Consider the following 18,952-nt stretch of genomic DNA (forward strand, 5'->3'; position numbering starts at 1 on the left):
CATCACCTGGGTGTCTCCCATCCCTGTGGTGGATTAGCACTCCCAGTTGTAAATGTTTGGCTGCTGCGCAAGAGGTAAGGATCCTCCTTCCCCTTCTTCCCCTCCAATGTGTGAAGTCCTAGCCACCTTTAAATCAGTCAAGTGATTTGGATGGAAGGTGCTGTAATTATACCCTGTGCAAAAATGCTAATTTGGGAATTACCTGGCATCACCAATGAGACTATGCTTAATTAGGTCATCATAACTTGCAAAACTATATTTAAAACCTAGAGGTTGATGTGTTCTTTACTGTAGAGACTGATTTTGTTCTTCAGACATGCCCCTCTATTTGTTTTTCAGAAGAAAATGAAAAACTTGACAAAACCACCTTCTTAACATATGAAAACAGCATTTAGGCTCTTACTCTATGCAATTTTACAGTAAAAAAGAAAAAAAAAAAGGACAGCTTCTCCTTAAGAAAAAACCCCAACTTTATAAATAATTTTATAAACATCTTCTAATTTCTTCATGATTCTTCCTCTACTCTTTTGTCCCCACAGCCTTACCATTCTCACAATTCATGAAAAGCAAGCATTTCGTATCACAATTTTATCAGTCTTTTTAAAGATTACTCCAATGCCAGTAATGCAGGTTCTAGAATATAATATTTAAAGAAAATAATATTTAAGTAATTATTAGGTAAGCACACGCTTATTTCTGTCTTTTAAACTAGAGTACACATTATGTGATGTAACCTAACTGTCTTCAGTGCTGTATAAAGAGTTTATGAATATACAGTGTTATATAAAGGGTAATCCAGGTAACAAATGACATTATAATTTCATGATTACAAGAAAATTTAAGTTGCACTTATTGATAAACTCCATCCATGAAGTAGATACTTCACTCCCTAATTTTGTTTAGTGAAAAGACCATCTTCACTGCAAGGTTTACCAATCATCTGTGGGGTAACGGTGACAAGATCAAAGCTACTAGCTCAGGCGGGCCACTGCAGTCTATGCGCATTTCTACAAACTAGAGAGAATTCTCGCTCTGAAAAGTTCACAGTCTATAGGTATAACACAAAAGATAGTTAAAAGGTTATACCAATAGCCCATTTTACAGATAGGGGAGCTAAACCAAAAGGAAATAATAGAATCGTAGACTGGTTAGGGTTGAAAGGGACCTCAAAGATCATCAGATTCCAACCTCTCTACCATGGGCAGGGACATCCTCTGTCGCGGACTGCCTGTGTCTTCTTCCAATGGGTCGCAACCAAACGGCTGTTGCGACCACAACGTATTCCACAATCAGAAGGCTCTTCTAAACTCACTGCTATCTTAGTCCAACAGAGAGCTCCAACTCTCACTCTCTAGGGGGCTCCTGCCACTCCAAACTCCAGGAGGGAAATGCCCCACTCCCTCTTGGGAGTGCCCCACCTTTATCCATCCATGAGTCACGTGGTTTCCGGTTGACCAACGTGACTCACAGCACCTGTCCTAACAAGGCACAGGTGCTTTCTATTGTAGCAGCCGGGAAACTTCCCCGACAATCCTCCACTACACCAGGTTGCTTAAAGCCTCATCCAATCTGGCCATCCAAATCATGACCCAAAGCACATGCTTCATCTGACTAATCTCTCTGAATTCAGTGGTCACTTGTCAATAAAGCACTGACATGCTCAAATCTAGGAATGGAGTGCAAGTCTTTTGAGTAATCAGAAGCCAACATAGCACTTTGGCCATAAGTTTGTCACGTATCTTCATAAATGTTGTCTTCCTGGAGAAGCTGAGAACTGTCTACTGAATCAGTATTCAAAGATCAGGAGAAGGAAACAGTAAATGATGAGCAAGTTTCTTACTGCATGTTATATACTAGTACAAATCCAGGGCATGATATTGTTGAAGCAAAAGCTGAGGTCTTTTGTGTTTAAATGCGGTGTACTAAGAAAGGATAATATATAGTTTGGTGTTCGTACTACAGGTTGCTACATACTGTTCAAGAAATAACCTGGTGAAAATCATCTGGCTTGTTATCTTCTGATGAGATCAATGGCTTTCTAAAGTATCACTGTTGGCAACAATATCTATGCTATCGTACTAAGATTTATTTGCTACTCTGATGAACATTAATAAAACTTGGAAAGCCTGGTGACCCATTAGAGGATCAATTAATATAGGATCTTTTTTCCTGCAAGCATCCAAAATGCTCTTATGTTAGGATTTTTCAGGATAGGACATCGATTTTCTAATAATTCTTCGGCATTCAGGATGGGAACTGTAGGTGCGGGAAACAAAAATAATCATTTATCAGTCTGCTAAGAGAAGTGATTCGATGAGTCATTACAAAACCACAAATAACTATATTCAGCAAATTTTAGAAAGACAGGGTTTTTTATTATTGCTTCATTGTGGAGATGTGTAGGGGGGGCAAGAACTATAATTACTGTCATTAGTACTTCCTCTGTTTTATTCTTATTTTTCTGAAGGTTGTACTGGTAACAGGAAAAAAAAAGCTTTTAACTGCTAGGCTGCTGGCTTGCATTCAGCTCAAATGAATGGCGAGCTGTGCAATGTCATGTGTAAGACGTGTTGATGAACTCCGCAGAGCAGAGATACGGTTATGGTTTTAGTAACGTCTAGCAGCCCTGCCTGCCACCTTGGCAGACTGAACTGGGACTGAAGGGGGCTGGAAATTAAGGGGTGAGGATTTTAGCCATAGAGAAATTGATGGATATAACACAAGGTACTTAAGCAGCATAGGGCTCTGAGTGATCACTTCTGCCTGACTTAGATATGGTAGCTTAAGAGGTTATCACCCCAGATGTCTGCAGTATCTTTTTGAAGGATGTAGTGCCCCAGCAAGAGGACAGGGAATGGTGCAGCTGCTTCATGATTGGGTCGATGTGCAGCAAGGTCTGTAAGATTTCTGGCCCCTAGACAGTAAGAGGGCATCTGACTAGATTGCCAAGTTGGCGGCAAGATTTCCCTAGAAAGAAATGCCCTACTCCTAGTGATGCATATATATGTTATTTAATAATTCCTTAATTTGAAATGACATATGTAGGCCCTGTTGCCCTGTTTTGGCTGCATCTGAAGTTGTGGTTATGCCAACTGGAATAGTGGCTCTCCTTAACTGTACTTGAGAATGCTTTACAGAAAAAAAAATTACACATTTTCTAGTTTAAAAATAAAGCATGTCACAAAAGAGAAAGAAGAACTGAAATGGAAGGGATTGTTGACATTATCAGGTGAGATTTAAAAGAAATCCAAGTCTGGATGCCTGCTTTAACTTTTAGCCTCTGACGGCAACTGCTTTTTGGTGAGGTAAGATCAACATTTTAAAAGCTAGTAAGCAGCTTCCCTAGCAAGGGGTAAATCAAAAATCTTGCCTGGATTAATTTTTAAATTCCATTTGGCTGCCTTAAAATACTTTCCCTTTTTTCTGGACTTACTACCACTAGCCTGGAAGTACCAAGGCTGACTAGGAAAGCAAACTACAACGTAAACAAGAGGTAGAAGAGTGAATATTTTGCATAATCAAAAAATACTCTAAAATACAATGTTTACCCTTTGGGATGCTTTGTATTTTTTGTAATCTTTCCTAATTCACTCTTACTCCCAACTCCTCATTTCCTCCTCATCTACCCCTTGAAAAATACCTTCCCTTCACTGAAATTTTCTCCAGCTTAGACTTCTAGGGCTTCTCAATCTGTCGTTAGCATTGCTGCTTCCTTAAGCACTACTCCTGGTAGCCTTTCTTCTCCTACTGCACTAGAGGCAAGACTGAAACTAGGCATGTGCCAACAGTTACTCACTCACTAGATCCATGAACGTCATGGAGAATGATGCCTACATGTGATTTGATCTGGCAGCCTGCTGTCCTTCAAACCATGTACTACCAATATGACCTAAAAATATAACACAAGGATAGCACATAATGTGACATTATACTATTGCCACAACCTGAAAAGCCACATTATCATTCAGCAATGTGAAAGTTAGAATACACAAATCTTCCACCTAGGACTAAATTCAAAAGGTAGCATCACTGAATACAAGCAGGTTTTAATGCAGCCTTAAATGCAACCTTCCCTGCTTGCTAAGTAAAGATAAGCGTCTACAAGTAATCACTGGTAGAAATTGCTTATTAAGTGTTTTGTGCAGAAGAACCCCAAACATACAAATTCTTGTGTTTTAAAGGTTGCTCTCTCAACTACTTTCTTTATCTCTGCTCAAGAAGCAGTTTTGTGCATATCATAAAAAACTTCCAAGTAGTTTTGCTCAATACCTATCTACCATCTTTAAAATATCTGCCAGTACTTTATTTTCCTGGTTTTGACATCAACGAAAATGTTGAGGCCTTCTCAAAGCCCACATCAAACAGTTCCTGTCATGGACTAGGCAAAGATCAAAAGTGCCGAGTTACTTATTTACTAGCCACGCATACAGAGACACATATACACTTTGGCCAAACCCAAGGCTAGTTCTTCTGCCTCTATGTTTATTCTGCTCTGATGTTTACACAGCACAAGAGAGCCGTTGCTGTGGCCTGTGAACTGACTAGCTTACTGCTAGTCTCTTTGCATTTCACACAGGTATTTGTTGAAAAGTGTATGGCACTATGTTATCTCATAGCGCTGCAAGCAACTTCTTGAAAATGTTAAAACGTCCACTGAAGCACACAAACTTGAGATGCTAGCGACAGCAATGACAACAAAAAAGGAAATGGACTTCCACCAAACGATCCAAATCATATGCAACATCAGAAACTTGTGAGTCTAGCAGCAGGATGACAAAACAGGGATGTCGTGTAATTCCTGTCTGGATGAAAACCAGACTGCTTCTTCTCTCCTTCCCTATCAGTTTCTCCAAACCTGAAATTAGAGTCGTCTTACCATCAATATATCTGAATATAATACATGAACAGTATTGTTGTATTGTACATTTTTTGGATTCTCCAATAAATAATTAAAAATAATTAAGGATACAAGAATCCATAAAAGTAAGATTTTCTTCCTCAAAAGGTTCTAAATGCATCATTACAGAGTAGACATATACACACTGAAAGATCTGAAGGCAGGAAAGAATAGACTACTGAATCTCAAAAACTGCCTGTAGTCAGCACTAAGTAAGAAGAATGTATTTATTCTGACTGTAAATCCAATCTCTGCTCCATTTCTGTGACTGCTCTAGTAGGTGACTGAAGTAGCTGTGACACTTGTGACATGGGGTAAAACATTAATAATTGTATCTGCATAGTAGCCTACCGTGTGTAGGCCCTTATACTTTTGGATTCATTACCATAAGAAAAATGTAACAGATTTATTCTATCTGATAGACAGCGCTATGAATGTTGTGCAGCTCTCTCTAACACCTCACCAGGTGTGATAGTTTGATGTGTGGGGGGTGTTCTGGTAGCAGGGGAGGGGATTTGCTCCCTGTGCCACCAGATCTGAGTCCCATCCCCCCCGGGGGAGGTTGAGCCAAGGCGGCGCCTCTGCGAATTGCCCTATTTAAGTTGGGACAAAGGGGCGGGAAAGGGGCTTTTTTACTCGGGAGCGAGGAGAGAGCAGGAGGGCGCTGCCCTCGCTCCCGGCCGAGCGGCCGCTCGGGCCCGGGCCGGCGCCATGTGCTCAAGATGGCGCCGGGGGAGCCGCATGGGGGACTCGGTAAGCGCCCCACTCCCGGGGTGCCCACCGGGCCGAGCTTCCCCAGAGAGGATTAATATCTAAGAGAAGACAACCTCAACGACCGGGTCAGCAAAGATGGAGCAGGAGGAGGTGTGCTGGAGCTGAGGCTTCCCTTGCAAATCGGTGTGAGATGGCAGGCGGCCCCCCTGCAGCCAGGGTGTACTCGGCGGAGCAGTGACCCACTCGTGGCCTGTGGAGAAACCCACGTCGGGAAGGAGATGCCTGAGCCCAGGAGAGGTCGTGAAGCAGGGGATGCGCGACCAGGTACTGTTGATAATGGGGCATGGAATGCACGACGAGGTCGTGGAGGCATCTGGAGACCGTGGGACGACCCACGCCGACGCGAGTGGCAGCAGCTCCCTAAGAGGCCGAGACTGGTAAAGCCCGAACTGGTGCGATCCATGGGGAAGGATTGCAATCCTGCGGGCAGGACTTACTTTGGAAAAGTTTGGGGACTTTTTCTTTGTGAGTAGGGGATCCACCGAAGCAAGGGAAAAATGGTGTAAAGACTCCTCTTCCTTTAAGAAAGGAGCGGCAGTGAACAACATGGATGAACTGACCTGTACTCCCCCATTCCCTGTCTCCCTGCGCCGCTGGGGGGAAGGCAGAGCCAGGAACGAAAGGAAAATAGGGGGTGGGGAGGTGTTGTTTTAAGATCGGGCCTTGTTTTCTCTTTCTCCTCTCAAGTAACCGGTTTCGTTCCCCTATGTCCCTTGTTTAGTAACTGTTAATAAATTGTTTTGTTTTTTTTAAGAAGAAAGCCTGAGTCATGTTTTGCCCGAGACCATGTTTGGTGGGTGCTCCCTTTCGGTTCTTGTCTCGACCCTCAGTCCAAAAAAAACCTTCGACAATTTTGGCGCCCAACGTGGGGCTGAGGAATTCGAGATAAGAACAGTGATTGGGAGAGGTAACGGGCAAAACATGGACTCCAGAGTAGTGAAAACAGAGGGACCTTGGGAAACTTTGATTGTTGTGTTTGGTGAAGGGACTAGGGGTGGATTGTTTGTGAAATGTGTGTTCTTGTTCAATGTTTTAAGTGAAGTTGTGCCTAAATAGGGAATTCGCAGAGGCGAGGGGTGGAATGTGATAGTTTGATGTGTGGGGGGTGTTCTGGTAGCAGGGGAGGGGATTTGCTCCCTGTGCCACCAGATCTGAGTCCCATCCCCCCCGGGGGAGGTTGAGCCAAGGCGGCGCCTCTGCGAATTGCCCTATTTAAGTTGGGACAAAGGGGCGGGAAAGGGGCTTTTTACTCGGGAGCGAGGAGAGAGCAGGAGGGCGCTGCCCTCGCTCCCGGCTCCCGGCCGAGCGGCCGCTCGGGCCCGGGCCGGCGCCATGTGCTCAAGATGGCGCCGGGGGAGCCGCATGGGGGACTCGGTAAGCGCCCCACTCCCGGGGTGCCCACCGGGCCGAGCTTCCCCAGAGAGGATTAATATCTAAGAGAAGACAACCACAACGACCGGGTCAGCAAAGATGGAGCAGGAGGAGGTGTGCTGGAGCTGAGGCTTCCCTTGCAAATCGGTGTGAGATGGCAGGCGGCCCCCCTGCAGCCAGGGTGTACTCGGCGGAGCAGCGACCCACTCGTGGCCTGTGGAGAAACCCACGTCGGGAAGGAGATGCCTGAGCCCAGGAGAGGTCGTGGAGCAGGGGATGCGCGACCAGGTACTGTTGATAATGGGGCATGGAATGCACGACGAGGTCGTGGAGGCATCTGGAGACCGTGGGACGACCCACGCCGACGCGAGTGGCAGCAGCTCCCTAAGAGGCCGAGACTGGTAAAGCCCAAACTGGTGCGATCCATGGGGAGGATTGCAATCCTGCGGGCAGGACTTACTTTGGAAAAGTTTGGGGACTTTTTCTTTGTGAGTAGGGGATCCACCGAAGCAAGGGAAAAATGGTGTAAAGACTCCTCCTCCTTTAAGAAAGGAGCGGCAGTGAACAACATGGATGAACTGACCTGTACTCCCCATTCCCTGTCTCCCTGCGCCGCTGGGGGGAAGACAGAGCCAGGAACGAAAGGAAAATAGGGGGTGGGGAGGTGTTGTTTTAAGATCGGGCCTTGTTTTCTCTTTCTCCTCTCAAGTAACCGGTTTCGTCCCCTTTTGTCTTTTGTTTAGTAACTGTTAATAAATTGTTTTGTTTTATTAAGAAAGCCTGAGTCATGTTTTGCCCGAGACCATGGTTGGTGGGTGCTCCCGCTCGGTTCTTGTCTCGACCCTCAGTCCAAAAAAAACCACGACACCAGGACATCAGCTTATGGACACAGGAATTGCTCATGTCCATCAATCTTAATTGCAGCTTGCTTTACTTAGCCTAACGTTCTGTTAATGAATACTGACAGAACTTCAAAAAACATTTGACGAGATTATATGGTGTTGCATATGGCTCCTGTATATAGGACAGGAGCTTCATTTTTCCAGGCTAGATAATACACATGCATCGTATTTAATGTGAATGCTCCTGGCGAAATAACACACATACTCATCTATTTGAATGCTTCTCAGCCTGCAGGCTGCTTGATACGAGATAACTGAGAAGGAACGTTTTTAGCTTTTTCGCAGAAAATCTACAGCCTACTTTACTTCAGTTGAGCTGCACTGGGACATAAGGGAGACTGAAACTTAGCATCAGTGTATGTTTTACAAATATTATTAAGAACGGTACATAAACCTCTGATAATGGGAACATTTTTCTGAAAACTAGAAAAAAAGCCACTGGAAAATTTAGCAAATGTTAACTGCAGCAGTACTGTTCTTTAAGCTCCTTTACATCTATCATAAAGGATGGGCAGAAGTGAAAGACTGTAACTTTGTTCTCATTACAACTGCATATTCTCTGAAAAGATGAATTCTATGTATATAAAGAGACTGTTAATGCAGCATAATAGCTGCCTTTATCCAATAGAATCCGCACTTCTTTATGCTTCTCCCAGCATGTACACAACTTTCTGATATGACAATGCCCAAATCCATACACAATACTTCAGATTCAGAGCCACTGGGATCATGCAGAGAAGGGACCATTACCCTTCTTCTCCATGACGTAGTTCTTCTGTATATTCAGCCTGGAAGAGTATTAGCTGCCTCTCCTGCCATATCACGTTTCAAGGGAATGGCTATCAACCTGCTCCATGGGAGTTTGGCAACGGACCTCAACAGGAGCTGGTTCACATCTCATCTCCATCTGGCTGAGTCTGTCAGTCCATAAGGACTTCTCGTAGCATTTCTGAGGAGCAAGTCTCTGTCTTCAGTTTGAATACTAGATCTGACAGTTCTGCAAACTAGCTTGCCTTTGGCGAGTGATCACTGCTGTAAATGGTAACACTCACCTTACAGCTATATGCAGAATGTTACTAAGGGCTTTGTTTTCCTCTGTTCCGGCTTGTGTTTGCAACATACCACTTCCCTGTCCCCTGCTGATTTAAATAATATGCTGTTCATCGTATTATACAAATACGCAACATACCGTCCATGATATTTGGCTAGTCATTAGTGAAGACTCAGATGAGATGACTACCCAATTCCTTGTCATTTTAGTACACTTCTTTCTCCCTGCTATTTTTTACTTCCTTTTATTTTTTTGATCTTCTCATCAAAAACCTCCAGTATGCCTACTGGAATCAGACAGGAAAACTACCTAAACACATTCAATTCTCCTTTCAAAAACATTATAGACTAGTAACTGTCATGTCTTGTCTTTTAGCTAAACAGGAAAATATGCTATATTTGATGAAGTTCAGGATCAAAACTGAAACTAGTTTGGCAGTCATGCTTTACATTAAAAAAAGAATACTTATGGCTCTTAATAATTATTGTTCATTGTTCTCTTAGTATATTCTCTCCTTTTGCATAGCAGTCAAGGGTTTGCCTTTCTATTCCACATCAAAACTTTTAATATAAGCATCCCAGTTCCCAGTGAAAGACTGGTAATAGACTGTCAAAGTCGTATCAGACGCATTGCTTCTTGGGCCACACACAAGTATGGAGGAAGCAGGAGGTTTTTCTTCCTTGCATCTGATCGTCTTTGCAGAATTTGGTATCATATACTAAGAGCAATTTAAAATAAAATTTCTTACACAAATCAGCCCTGAAGGTCCTGGTCCATCTGTCCATGTATGCAGGTTTACATAGGTATTAGAAGTCACTGAAATTATAGTAGTTGCTCTGCTGATATGAATCAAAGGATAAGAATTTATCAGAAGTCAGATTAAAACTGCATAGGGCATATGATCTGCTTAGTCTTCCATCCTATTCTGGCTTCTTTCCCAACATATTCTTGATCTTCTATATTTTACGAGAAACCTCTCGTCATGCCACTTACTATTCTGACCTCACATGGTGTCATTTCTCCCCTTTCACCTGTGCGCTCTTAGTTTTTGTTTCTAAATTCTAAGTTTGCAATATCCATTTACTGCTCCTCTTCTCCAAATCTATCCCACACTCTTCATAGCTTGGCAACTGTCTCTGACAAAATACCTTCTGCTCTTCATCTAATACTTTTTGAGGCGCCTCTGCTGATTTCTTCATCGTATCTCAGTATCAGTACTCTATTCTCATCCTCTCAAGGAAGATAATCTCACATTACTCTGTTCTTGGTCCCTCTACCTTCTCTTTTTAAAATCATCGTATTTAATCTCACCGTACAAAAAAACCCCAACTACCAATTTCACGCCAGCTGTGTTTCAGTTCCAGATTTGACTCCTGCTCAGATTATGATCTGAGTGAATAACTACTACAAGACCAATAGGTAGAAATCTTAATCTCCTCCAAATTCTCGGCATGATCATTCTCTCACAATACTATATTACTCTACATTACTCAAGTCTATAATGTGAGTAACGTATTTCTTTTATGGATCTCTCTCTACACTCTCTCTACTTAAGTCTTGCAGACTTTCTTTGAATAAAATGCCATCTATTTCTCTGGCCTTGACAAATGTAGAATGCAGCTGCAAAGATTATTTTTCTCTAATGTTCTACATTAGAAATACACCTCTCATTTCCTATAAAAACAACAGCAAAAAAGCCCACAGCAAGTGTTAACTGCTTATGGTCAAGTAGCACAAGGCACTCTAACCAGCACAGCTGTAGAGATGTGCTAATGTAACCCATATCGCACGTTAAAAAAATGGTGTGAGAAACCTAACCTTTTTCAACATACTTTGAGCCTTCACTAGTATAATCAAATCATTTCAAAATAAATCACCATACTCTAGTGAAAATTAGCACTATAAGGAAAGTTTTTACAGTACAGACCTTGTTTGCTGAATTTCAACATGCAACAAATACTTATGATGCAGTTATAAATAGGATTTATAATGGAAACGTTGACACTGTGGTAATACTCTCATGTGATAGATCCTGCTTCGTCTTGTCCTTGGCTGATGGACACTGCGAAAGATCAATATAGAAATTTACCGGAGCAGGCCAACAGTGGGCAGGCTCTGTGTCCTGGAAGGAATGGTTCTTCTAGGGAGAAAATTAATAATTTTGAACAGCAGAAAGAAGGCAATTAAAACTCTAAGGTAGCACTGACCTCTTTCTCTCAGATTATACCTGTAATTAACACTCCCATAGTGGCAGATCAGATAGGTAGACCTAGGGCAGAATTCAAGAAGCTACTTCAAGACAGCAACAGAGCTGAGATAGCGCTGAAGCTGTCAGGCTAGTTTCCTGACTAGCTAGAATCGTAGTCAGATCCTGTAGCCTTTACTAGGCAACCACATGATGTATCCAGATGCAAATTAACAAGCTTAGTACTTAATGGAAGCCTGTGAAAATTACAGTGATTGTAACAGCTTTTTCTCTCTACAGGAAATTGGTTCTCTGTTATTAGTTTTAAAAGTTAATTTGCTCAAAACTAATTACGCACATTTTTTTCTAAGCAAATCATTTGATTATGTGACTCAAAAGTATCTTGGAGAGATTGAGAAAGCATCCTGAGGAATTAAGGCTATCCCTTTGCAACTTCTCATTCCTTTGCCTTCTCCCAAGGACGTTCTCTTGTCCCAAATGCATTGAGAAACACTTGAGCCAGCATGCACGTATGGCAGTGGGTCAGGATGGGTGCAGTCTGCCAGCAAGGTGGATGGGCCTCACACTGGGCAAAAGTTAAGATATGGCAGGGTGGGGGCATGTGGACCTAGGGCTTGGCAAAACTGGTGATAAATTTGGAAGTCAAGTTGTGAAGACTGGTATGACAAGAATTATAAAAGGAAAAGCTTGAAACTGATACCTTTTCTTTTAAAGTACCTTCTTTCTTTGATTACTATATACAACAAAAGTGCCTCAGGACACTTCCACAGGCTCTAGCTTCTCCAGAGTTGTGTAGAAAGAGGATGGAAGCAATAAATTGTAGAGAAAAGATGCCGTAGTGAGAATCCTGACAACAGTTGTGTGAGGATGATGAAGCCGTATGTCGAATAATTTCAGAAAACGAACAGGCTCTTGCATGACTAAGGATAACAAGTGAGCTTCCATATGCTTTAAGGCACAAATTGATGCCATGGCTGGTAACTCTAATCAGGCAAAATGCTCCTTGTAATTGGCTTTTAAAATAAAAATATCTGGCCTGGTCCACATGCATTTAGCCAGTACATTCCAGTTAATTAGCATCAGGCAGAAATCTTTCTTTCCTGTCCATATGGAGTTTTCATTTTGCAAACTGGAGGAGGTAGAGATGGCAGAGAGGAGGAAGATGGGAAGGATATGTTTTCTTCCTAGGCTACAGACATCCACCACTAGTCAAAAGAGAATGTAATACACAGTTGCTCTTTAAGGCATTAGAGGGCATTTGAAATTGCCTTATCACAAGCTTAAAACACTTATTTCTGAAACTAGTGATGTTCGGCACGTTAATACTGATGTTGTAACAGTAATCAAACATTACAGGAAAAAATACTGGTGAAACACAACAAATTCTTATTGTTTTCATTAGAAAATCTTTGTTCTCTGCTTATATATTTCATCTAAACAAATTCTGTCCATCTCTTTAGAGAGTGTTAACTGACAAACAGCTCCTTGATGAAAGGAGCTCCTTGGTGAAAGGCTGGATGAATTGTTCTGGTGTGCCATGTATGTTCACCTGGCAGCTGGTTGGCCTGACAAATAACCTGCCATAAACCAATTCAGACCTGAATTTCCAGACCTTAACTGCTCCATGGTAAAGTGCCCAGACTGCTCTTACCCTGCAGCAAAGTAGTTTTACCCCTCTTTCATTTAATCAAATGTTATTCATTCAAACTGAATGAAAGAGTAGTATCCATTTGCTGCAGGACATATATGTACACAGACAATTATGACTTAGCTGTCCAGTCTGTGCAAGTTCATACTTTAGCTTACCTCCCAAAAGTGTGTTATAAGACTACATCCTAGAGATGGCTGTGGAATCTAGAATGAATTGGTAAGTCAAAGCATCCATTAACCTCGTGCAAGACTAGAACAATATTCTCCCTGTTTAATGGGTCTCAGAAGCCTTTCTTTTCTGTTACACCTTTGATACGGCACTCCCATTAGTCATTTGCCCTTCTCTAGGGTTTTAACAAGAGACACAAAACAGTGTTTATTGTTTTTCTCTAAGCAAAGCAACCTCAAACTGTCCGTGGATGACTCCCTTGAATGAGGATATGACTCAGGTTTCATTTGTTTCCTGTACTGGTATGCTCTCTTTTGACACATCTACAAGTTTAGTGATGCCTGAAGGAAACAAACAGGTCAGAGCTGGGACTTTTCAAAATTCGTTTTATTTAGTGATAAAAAAGCCTGTGAAGCCTGGTCTCTATAAAGACTGCATCATTTGTTAAATCTACAAAATGTACAGCCTTGTGGGTAGGGCTCTGCAAAGATACACCATCCTTATAGCTATTAACCACTAGCTAAATCTCTGCTACTGCAGAAGTAGAAGCAGGGTCTTGCCTGAGACTAGCATGAACAAGCTTAGAGAAAACAGCTCCCTGTAATCTTTTATGTCCTTACACCACGGGAAGGACCTTTTCAATCATACTTGCTTTCCTTATATGCAAATATTAAGGTAATCAATTACTAGGAAAGCTAAATCTCAAGATTTCTATGGTACCTCAATATTCATGATCCAGACTGACGCTGTTATTCTTACCTGCTGAATGCTACTTTGCTTCCTACCACTTTGTTCTCCTTTCAATCTCCTTTTAAATTACATTATAAAGTTAGAACCTCTTGGCAGCTTCTGATGAATGTCTTAATGAGCATGGGAAATAAGAACTATCATGGTGTAATGAATGATGAAAAGTCACTGTAATTATAAATTGTGTTTAATACTAGGATATGTGGCCCAGAAGGCTGCTTTTTAAGAATTTGAAATTCAGGAGCTTTATCAAAAGATTTTCAAATATTTAAATGGACTTAGGCCACAGGTAATGGAGAGATCACTCATTAAGACAGAAAAAAATGCTTAACTGTTGTTTATAGAGAGGTATTTGTATTTCACCTTTTCCCCTTCTTTCTTTCAAGAGACTTGTTGATATACTATATACATTTATTCGTTGCTGACAGCACGCTTGCCCACTGTATTAAGCAGCTAAAGCAATGAGAGAAAAATTACACTTTCTCACAATAACTTATTTTGAAGACAATTTAGCACAAGGGAAAGCTTTCCCTTAACTATAGTTTCACAGACTCAGATACAATATTTTAGTAGCACTGATAGAAACTTATAAAGGTACTGAAAAACAAAAAGCTCAAGGAATAGAAGAAAACCGAGTAGCTGCTATTAGAAAGCAATAACGGTTACCTTGTGTTCATTCAAACATATGGAAAATATTATTTGAAAGGAAAATGTTTATTGCTGTTTGTGTGAGTGAATGTAAATATTTAAAAATATTTATCTATTTTATTACCATAAATGACAAAAGGTAATGCTAATATTGTCCAGTAACTCATAGTATGACACTTGGGAAATATTTGAATAAGCAAGTATGCGTACAGGTGAGTCTCAGGGTTAACTAGTACCAGAAAGAATGTATTTGAAAAAGGGATCGTCAACACCAAGGATGGAAAGTATGTCTGACATGACAGTATTTGAAAGCATCACAACCAAGTTGTGTTGTGTTGTGGACACGCTGGAGGGAAGGGATGCCATCCAGAGGGACCTTGACAGGCTGGAGAGATGGGCCTGTGAGAACCTCATGAAGTTCAACAAGGCCAAGTGCAAGGTCCTGCACATGGGTCGGGGCAATCCCAAGCACAAGTACAGGCTGGGTGGAGAATGGATTGAGAGCAGCCCTGAGGAAAAGGACTTGGGACTGCTGGTCGATGAGAAGCTCAACATGAGCCGGCAATGTGCGCTGGCAGCCCAGAAAGCCAACCGTATCCTGGGCTGTATCAAAAGGAGCGTGGTCAGCAGGTCGAGGGAAGTGATTCTGCCCCTCTACTCAGCTCTCGTGAGACCCCACCTGGAATACTGTGTTCAGCTCTGGAGTCCCCAACATAAGAAGGACATGGAGCTACTGGAACAAGTCCAGAGGAGGGCCACGAAGATGATCAGAGGGCTGGAGCATCTCTGCTATGAAGACAGGCTGAGAGAGTTGGGGCTGTTCAGCCTGGAGAAGAGAAGGCTCCAGGGTGATCTTATAGCAGCTTTCCAGTACCTAAAGGGGGCCTACAGGAAAGCTGGAGAGGGACTTTTTACAAGGGTGTGTAGTGACAGGACAAGGGGCAACGGATTTAAACTGAAAGAGGGCAGATTTAGGTTAGATATAAGAAAGAAATTCTTTACATTGAGGGTGGTGAGATACTGGAACAGGTTGCCCAGAGAAGTTGTGGATGCCCCATCCCTGGAGGTGTTCAAGGCCAGGTTGGATGAAGCTTTGGGCAACCTGGTGTAGTGGAGGATTTCCCTGCCCATGGCAGGGGGGTTGGGACTAGATGATCTTTGAGGTCCCTTCCAACCCTAACCATTCTATGATTCTATGATGTATGAATCTGGTGTTTTTCTGCAGCTTATTTGGGATAACTGAAATTCAGTTAACATCTTGGCATCTTCAAGTTACTTAAGCAATAGGAATAGCAAATTTTTTCAAATGTGTACAAATATGCTGTATTTGGTCATCTTGAAAATAATGAAGGAATTTAAAATTTAGACTCCAAAAGAGGTGTCTATCTTTTGATAGGTAGCTAGCTAACTGATAGTCACTTCCGCACAAAGAACAGAGTAAGACTTTGAGAAATGTTTTGTTACATCACTGTGCACGTACACAGCTGGATTTGAGAAAAGCATGCAAACTCTTCCCTTCTGTAATTGGAATAAAAGTTTTAAATGAAAGGAAAACAAGAATCCCGCACCTCCTCTCTCAAAATCTCAGCCAATTTGTCAGCAATACTACTTCATATCCTGTGGCAGGCTGCAAAAAAAGACACCTAACAAATTCCTGATCTGGGGGATTTCTTGGTGTCAAATTTCACATCATCAGATGTTTCCATTTTCTCTCGGGTACTCTAGCCATTTCTTTATTTCAAGAGTTTGGCAGCTTTCAAATACTATCATTCTGAATGCTTTAATTCCCTCTTACTTCTATTCTCTATCGAGCCTTCCTTTGACAGGGTCCCTGTTACTAGTTCTTTTCATGGCTAAGCTTATGGCTTCTTAACTTATGGCTGATAAGATTAACTGCTGCTCTAAACTGGGAGTTCATCAGTTGATGGAAGAATGAAATAATGAAAACAGAAAGTCTTCGGTATCATTGGAGTAAGTGTGCGTCACTAATGTCAGTCCACAGGAGAGGTTGCATCGAGGTAATTTCCAACAGTAAAAGGTACATATTGATACCATTTTAGAGCTGGTAAAGTCTTACTACTGGAAATAGTTCTGTTGAGCTTTACCTACAGTTCTGGACAGCCATATTCGAGAAAAATGAATTTAAATCAGGATGGGTACAAAGAAAGGTTGCAAGACTGATAAGGAGAATGGAGATTCTAACCTGCATGAGGTGACCAGCCCTTGACTTACCCACTAAATAAATAAAAAAGAGTGTCCCAACCCTTCCAACCCCAAAATACACAGATTGCTCTCTACAACTAAATACTTAGAAATATAGAAAAAAACGCATTCTTTAAGGCTAACTGGCTTATGATTTACTAACAAGTTAGAGAGTAGTCATTTATACTAAAAGATAATAGGAAATAGGTGGATTCTTAGAAAATGTTGAGGAATGCTGTTGTTCTTTGATTTTGCAGGTCATGACATTAGCCTGCATCCACCATATGAGTACGTTTAAGGATAAAAGGGTTTGTGGCTGAAACGAGGATGTGCAGAAGACGAAGGTAAGTGAAAATGAATCTCAGAGCTATAATCTACATTAGCATACAAGTGCAGGCAAGTCCTTGAAAAGTAACAACAAGATACGACTCAATTCATTTGACAGGTAAAAGAAAGGACAGACTTAGGAAAATACATTAAATTGGCAAGTGGAGTTCCGTTTTATCTATGCAATCTTAAGCTAAAGAACAGTACATATTAAATATTAATCTCATGCAAAGACATCAGAAAAACAAAGCATAAACCACTTTACTGCTTTTTATAGCAACTTTCCAAACCATGTGACAGGTGAAAATGGGTTGCAATGTTGATACAGGTGACATAGACTTTATTCTACGATATCTTGAGAATGAGACTAATGTTCCACAGAGCACCACAGGCATAACAGAGGAAGATTCCCTCACAGGTTATGCGAGTGTAATGGTAAAGCATTCTCCAGAACTCAGGCCTCAGCTAACCAAGACTGCCAAGAAATCTCTTGGTTAGTAAAAAAGCTAAGGATCTTTCTCCTAATAAACACAGTATAGAAATAATCCAAATTTCTGTTGATTTAAGTTCTCCGAAGTCTGTCTTTGATACCGCCCTGAAGAAGCTATTAATTTGAGGCAAAGTTGTATGCTTGATACTGACTTGTCAACACTCAACTGTTTTTATACAAAGCAATAGTCACCAAATGATTAAAAAATGGAAACAAAATCTGCTTGAGCAATGTACACTCTTCATATTGTTTCTGCATGAATGACAACATTCAAAATGAAATCAACTTTTAAATTTAACACAGAATCCTTTCAGTGCAAGAAAAAAAAATAGCCACAAAGCTCCCAGTGCATTATTACCTGGTTGGTAGAAATTTGGTGAAAGTTCTCTGGCAACTGCTCTTGCAATATCACATTCCTGGCGAGCAGCCTGAGCAGCCTGATCCGCAGCATCAGCTTTAGCTCTTGCATGTGCAGTTCTGTAGAGAGTAGAAAACAGTTTATATGCAGAGGAGTCTTTCATGAGTTGCATCAATAATACGAGAGCAAAAGACTACTGTCCTCAGCTACCATACACTATACTGTACAGTGCACTCTTATGCACACTTGCTGTGAGTAAATGCAAATTAGTCAAAGTATTTCAGAACCAACACATTATTCTTCTCAGTTCTTCAGTCCTGCTCATCCTTGTATCACATTTACTTGTAGGTACACAATTTATAGCCCAAACTTCTAATAAAAATTTCTAAGTAGAAAAAAAATAGTATCTAATTGACACCTGGGATTATTATTTTAATACACATTACTGGAATGTGTGCAGAAGTGTACAGAAAGTCAGACTGGGCCACCATACTGACTCCTAAACAGAGGTCTGTGAGACTAGGATACACAGTGTTCAAGGGGACTGTGAAATATGATTACCACAGTTCAAAATTAATGCTTAATGCTCAGTGCCATGTAAAATTTTTTGAAGGGTAAAACTGAGGTACGTTGGCCCAAAAAATCGAGAAATGTCTTCCACAATCAGATCATGTTGAAAAAGAATGGTATGGAAAATGTGCTTGATGCTTCAACAGACTTTTGTATAAACGGAGACTTAACAGTTTTAAATTCTTGTAACTCTCTGAATTTCAAATCCCAAACAAGGTAACTTTTCTGAAGTCAAGACAAGAGTTTGGAATACTTTCATAAAGTAATCTGCCTTCTGCTTCCACTTTTTTCCTTGGGCTATTTCTTAAAAAGCCTCAAGAAGAGCTTGTGCAACTGCCTCTGATTCCAGTCTGTATAAATTGATACTTGTGTTACTGCAAGATTGCATCACTGTTTGTCCCATCTTCCTTCCTCACTTCATTTTTTAAACAGTCATCTGTTTATAAATTCCTGATGGCAGTGATCTCTCTGTGCTTCCACAGCATTAGCACATAGCCTGGAGCTGTGAAATGGTTCATTAGAATGGACGGAAAGCTAAACATGGCAAACTGGCAGAGTTTTTTGAGCCTCTAGAGATATTAATAACATTT

General features: G+C 41.3%; 1 protein-coding gene across 1 annotated transcript in view; it reads right to left on the minus strand.

Moving 5' to 3' along the window:
• JPH1 (junctophilin 1) overlaps positions 1-18,952 on the minus strand; it is an 85,407-nt gene that overhangs the window by 13,494 nt on the left and 52,961 nt on the right. Inside the window, exon 3 of the mRNA XM_086609404.1 lies at positions 17,793-17,911. Within this exon, the coding sequence (XP_086465530.1) occupies positions 17,793-17,911 (119 nt within the window). The remainder of the gene's footprint in view (positions 1-17,792; positions 17,912-18,952) is intronic.

The sequence above is a fragment of the Tauraco erythrolophus genome, chromosome 3 (assembly GCF_009769465.1).
Source record: "Tauraco erythrolophus isolate bTauEry1 chromosome 3, bTauEry1.pri, whole genome shotgun sequence".
In the NCBI taxonomy this organism is placed as follows: Eukaryota; Metazoa; Chordata; class Aves; order Musophagiformes; family Musophagidae; genus Tauraco; species Tauraco erythrolophus.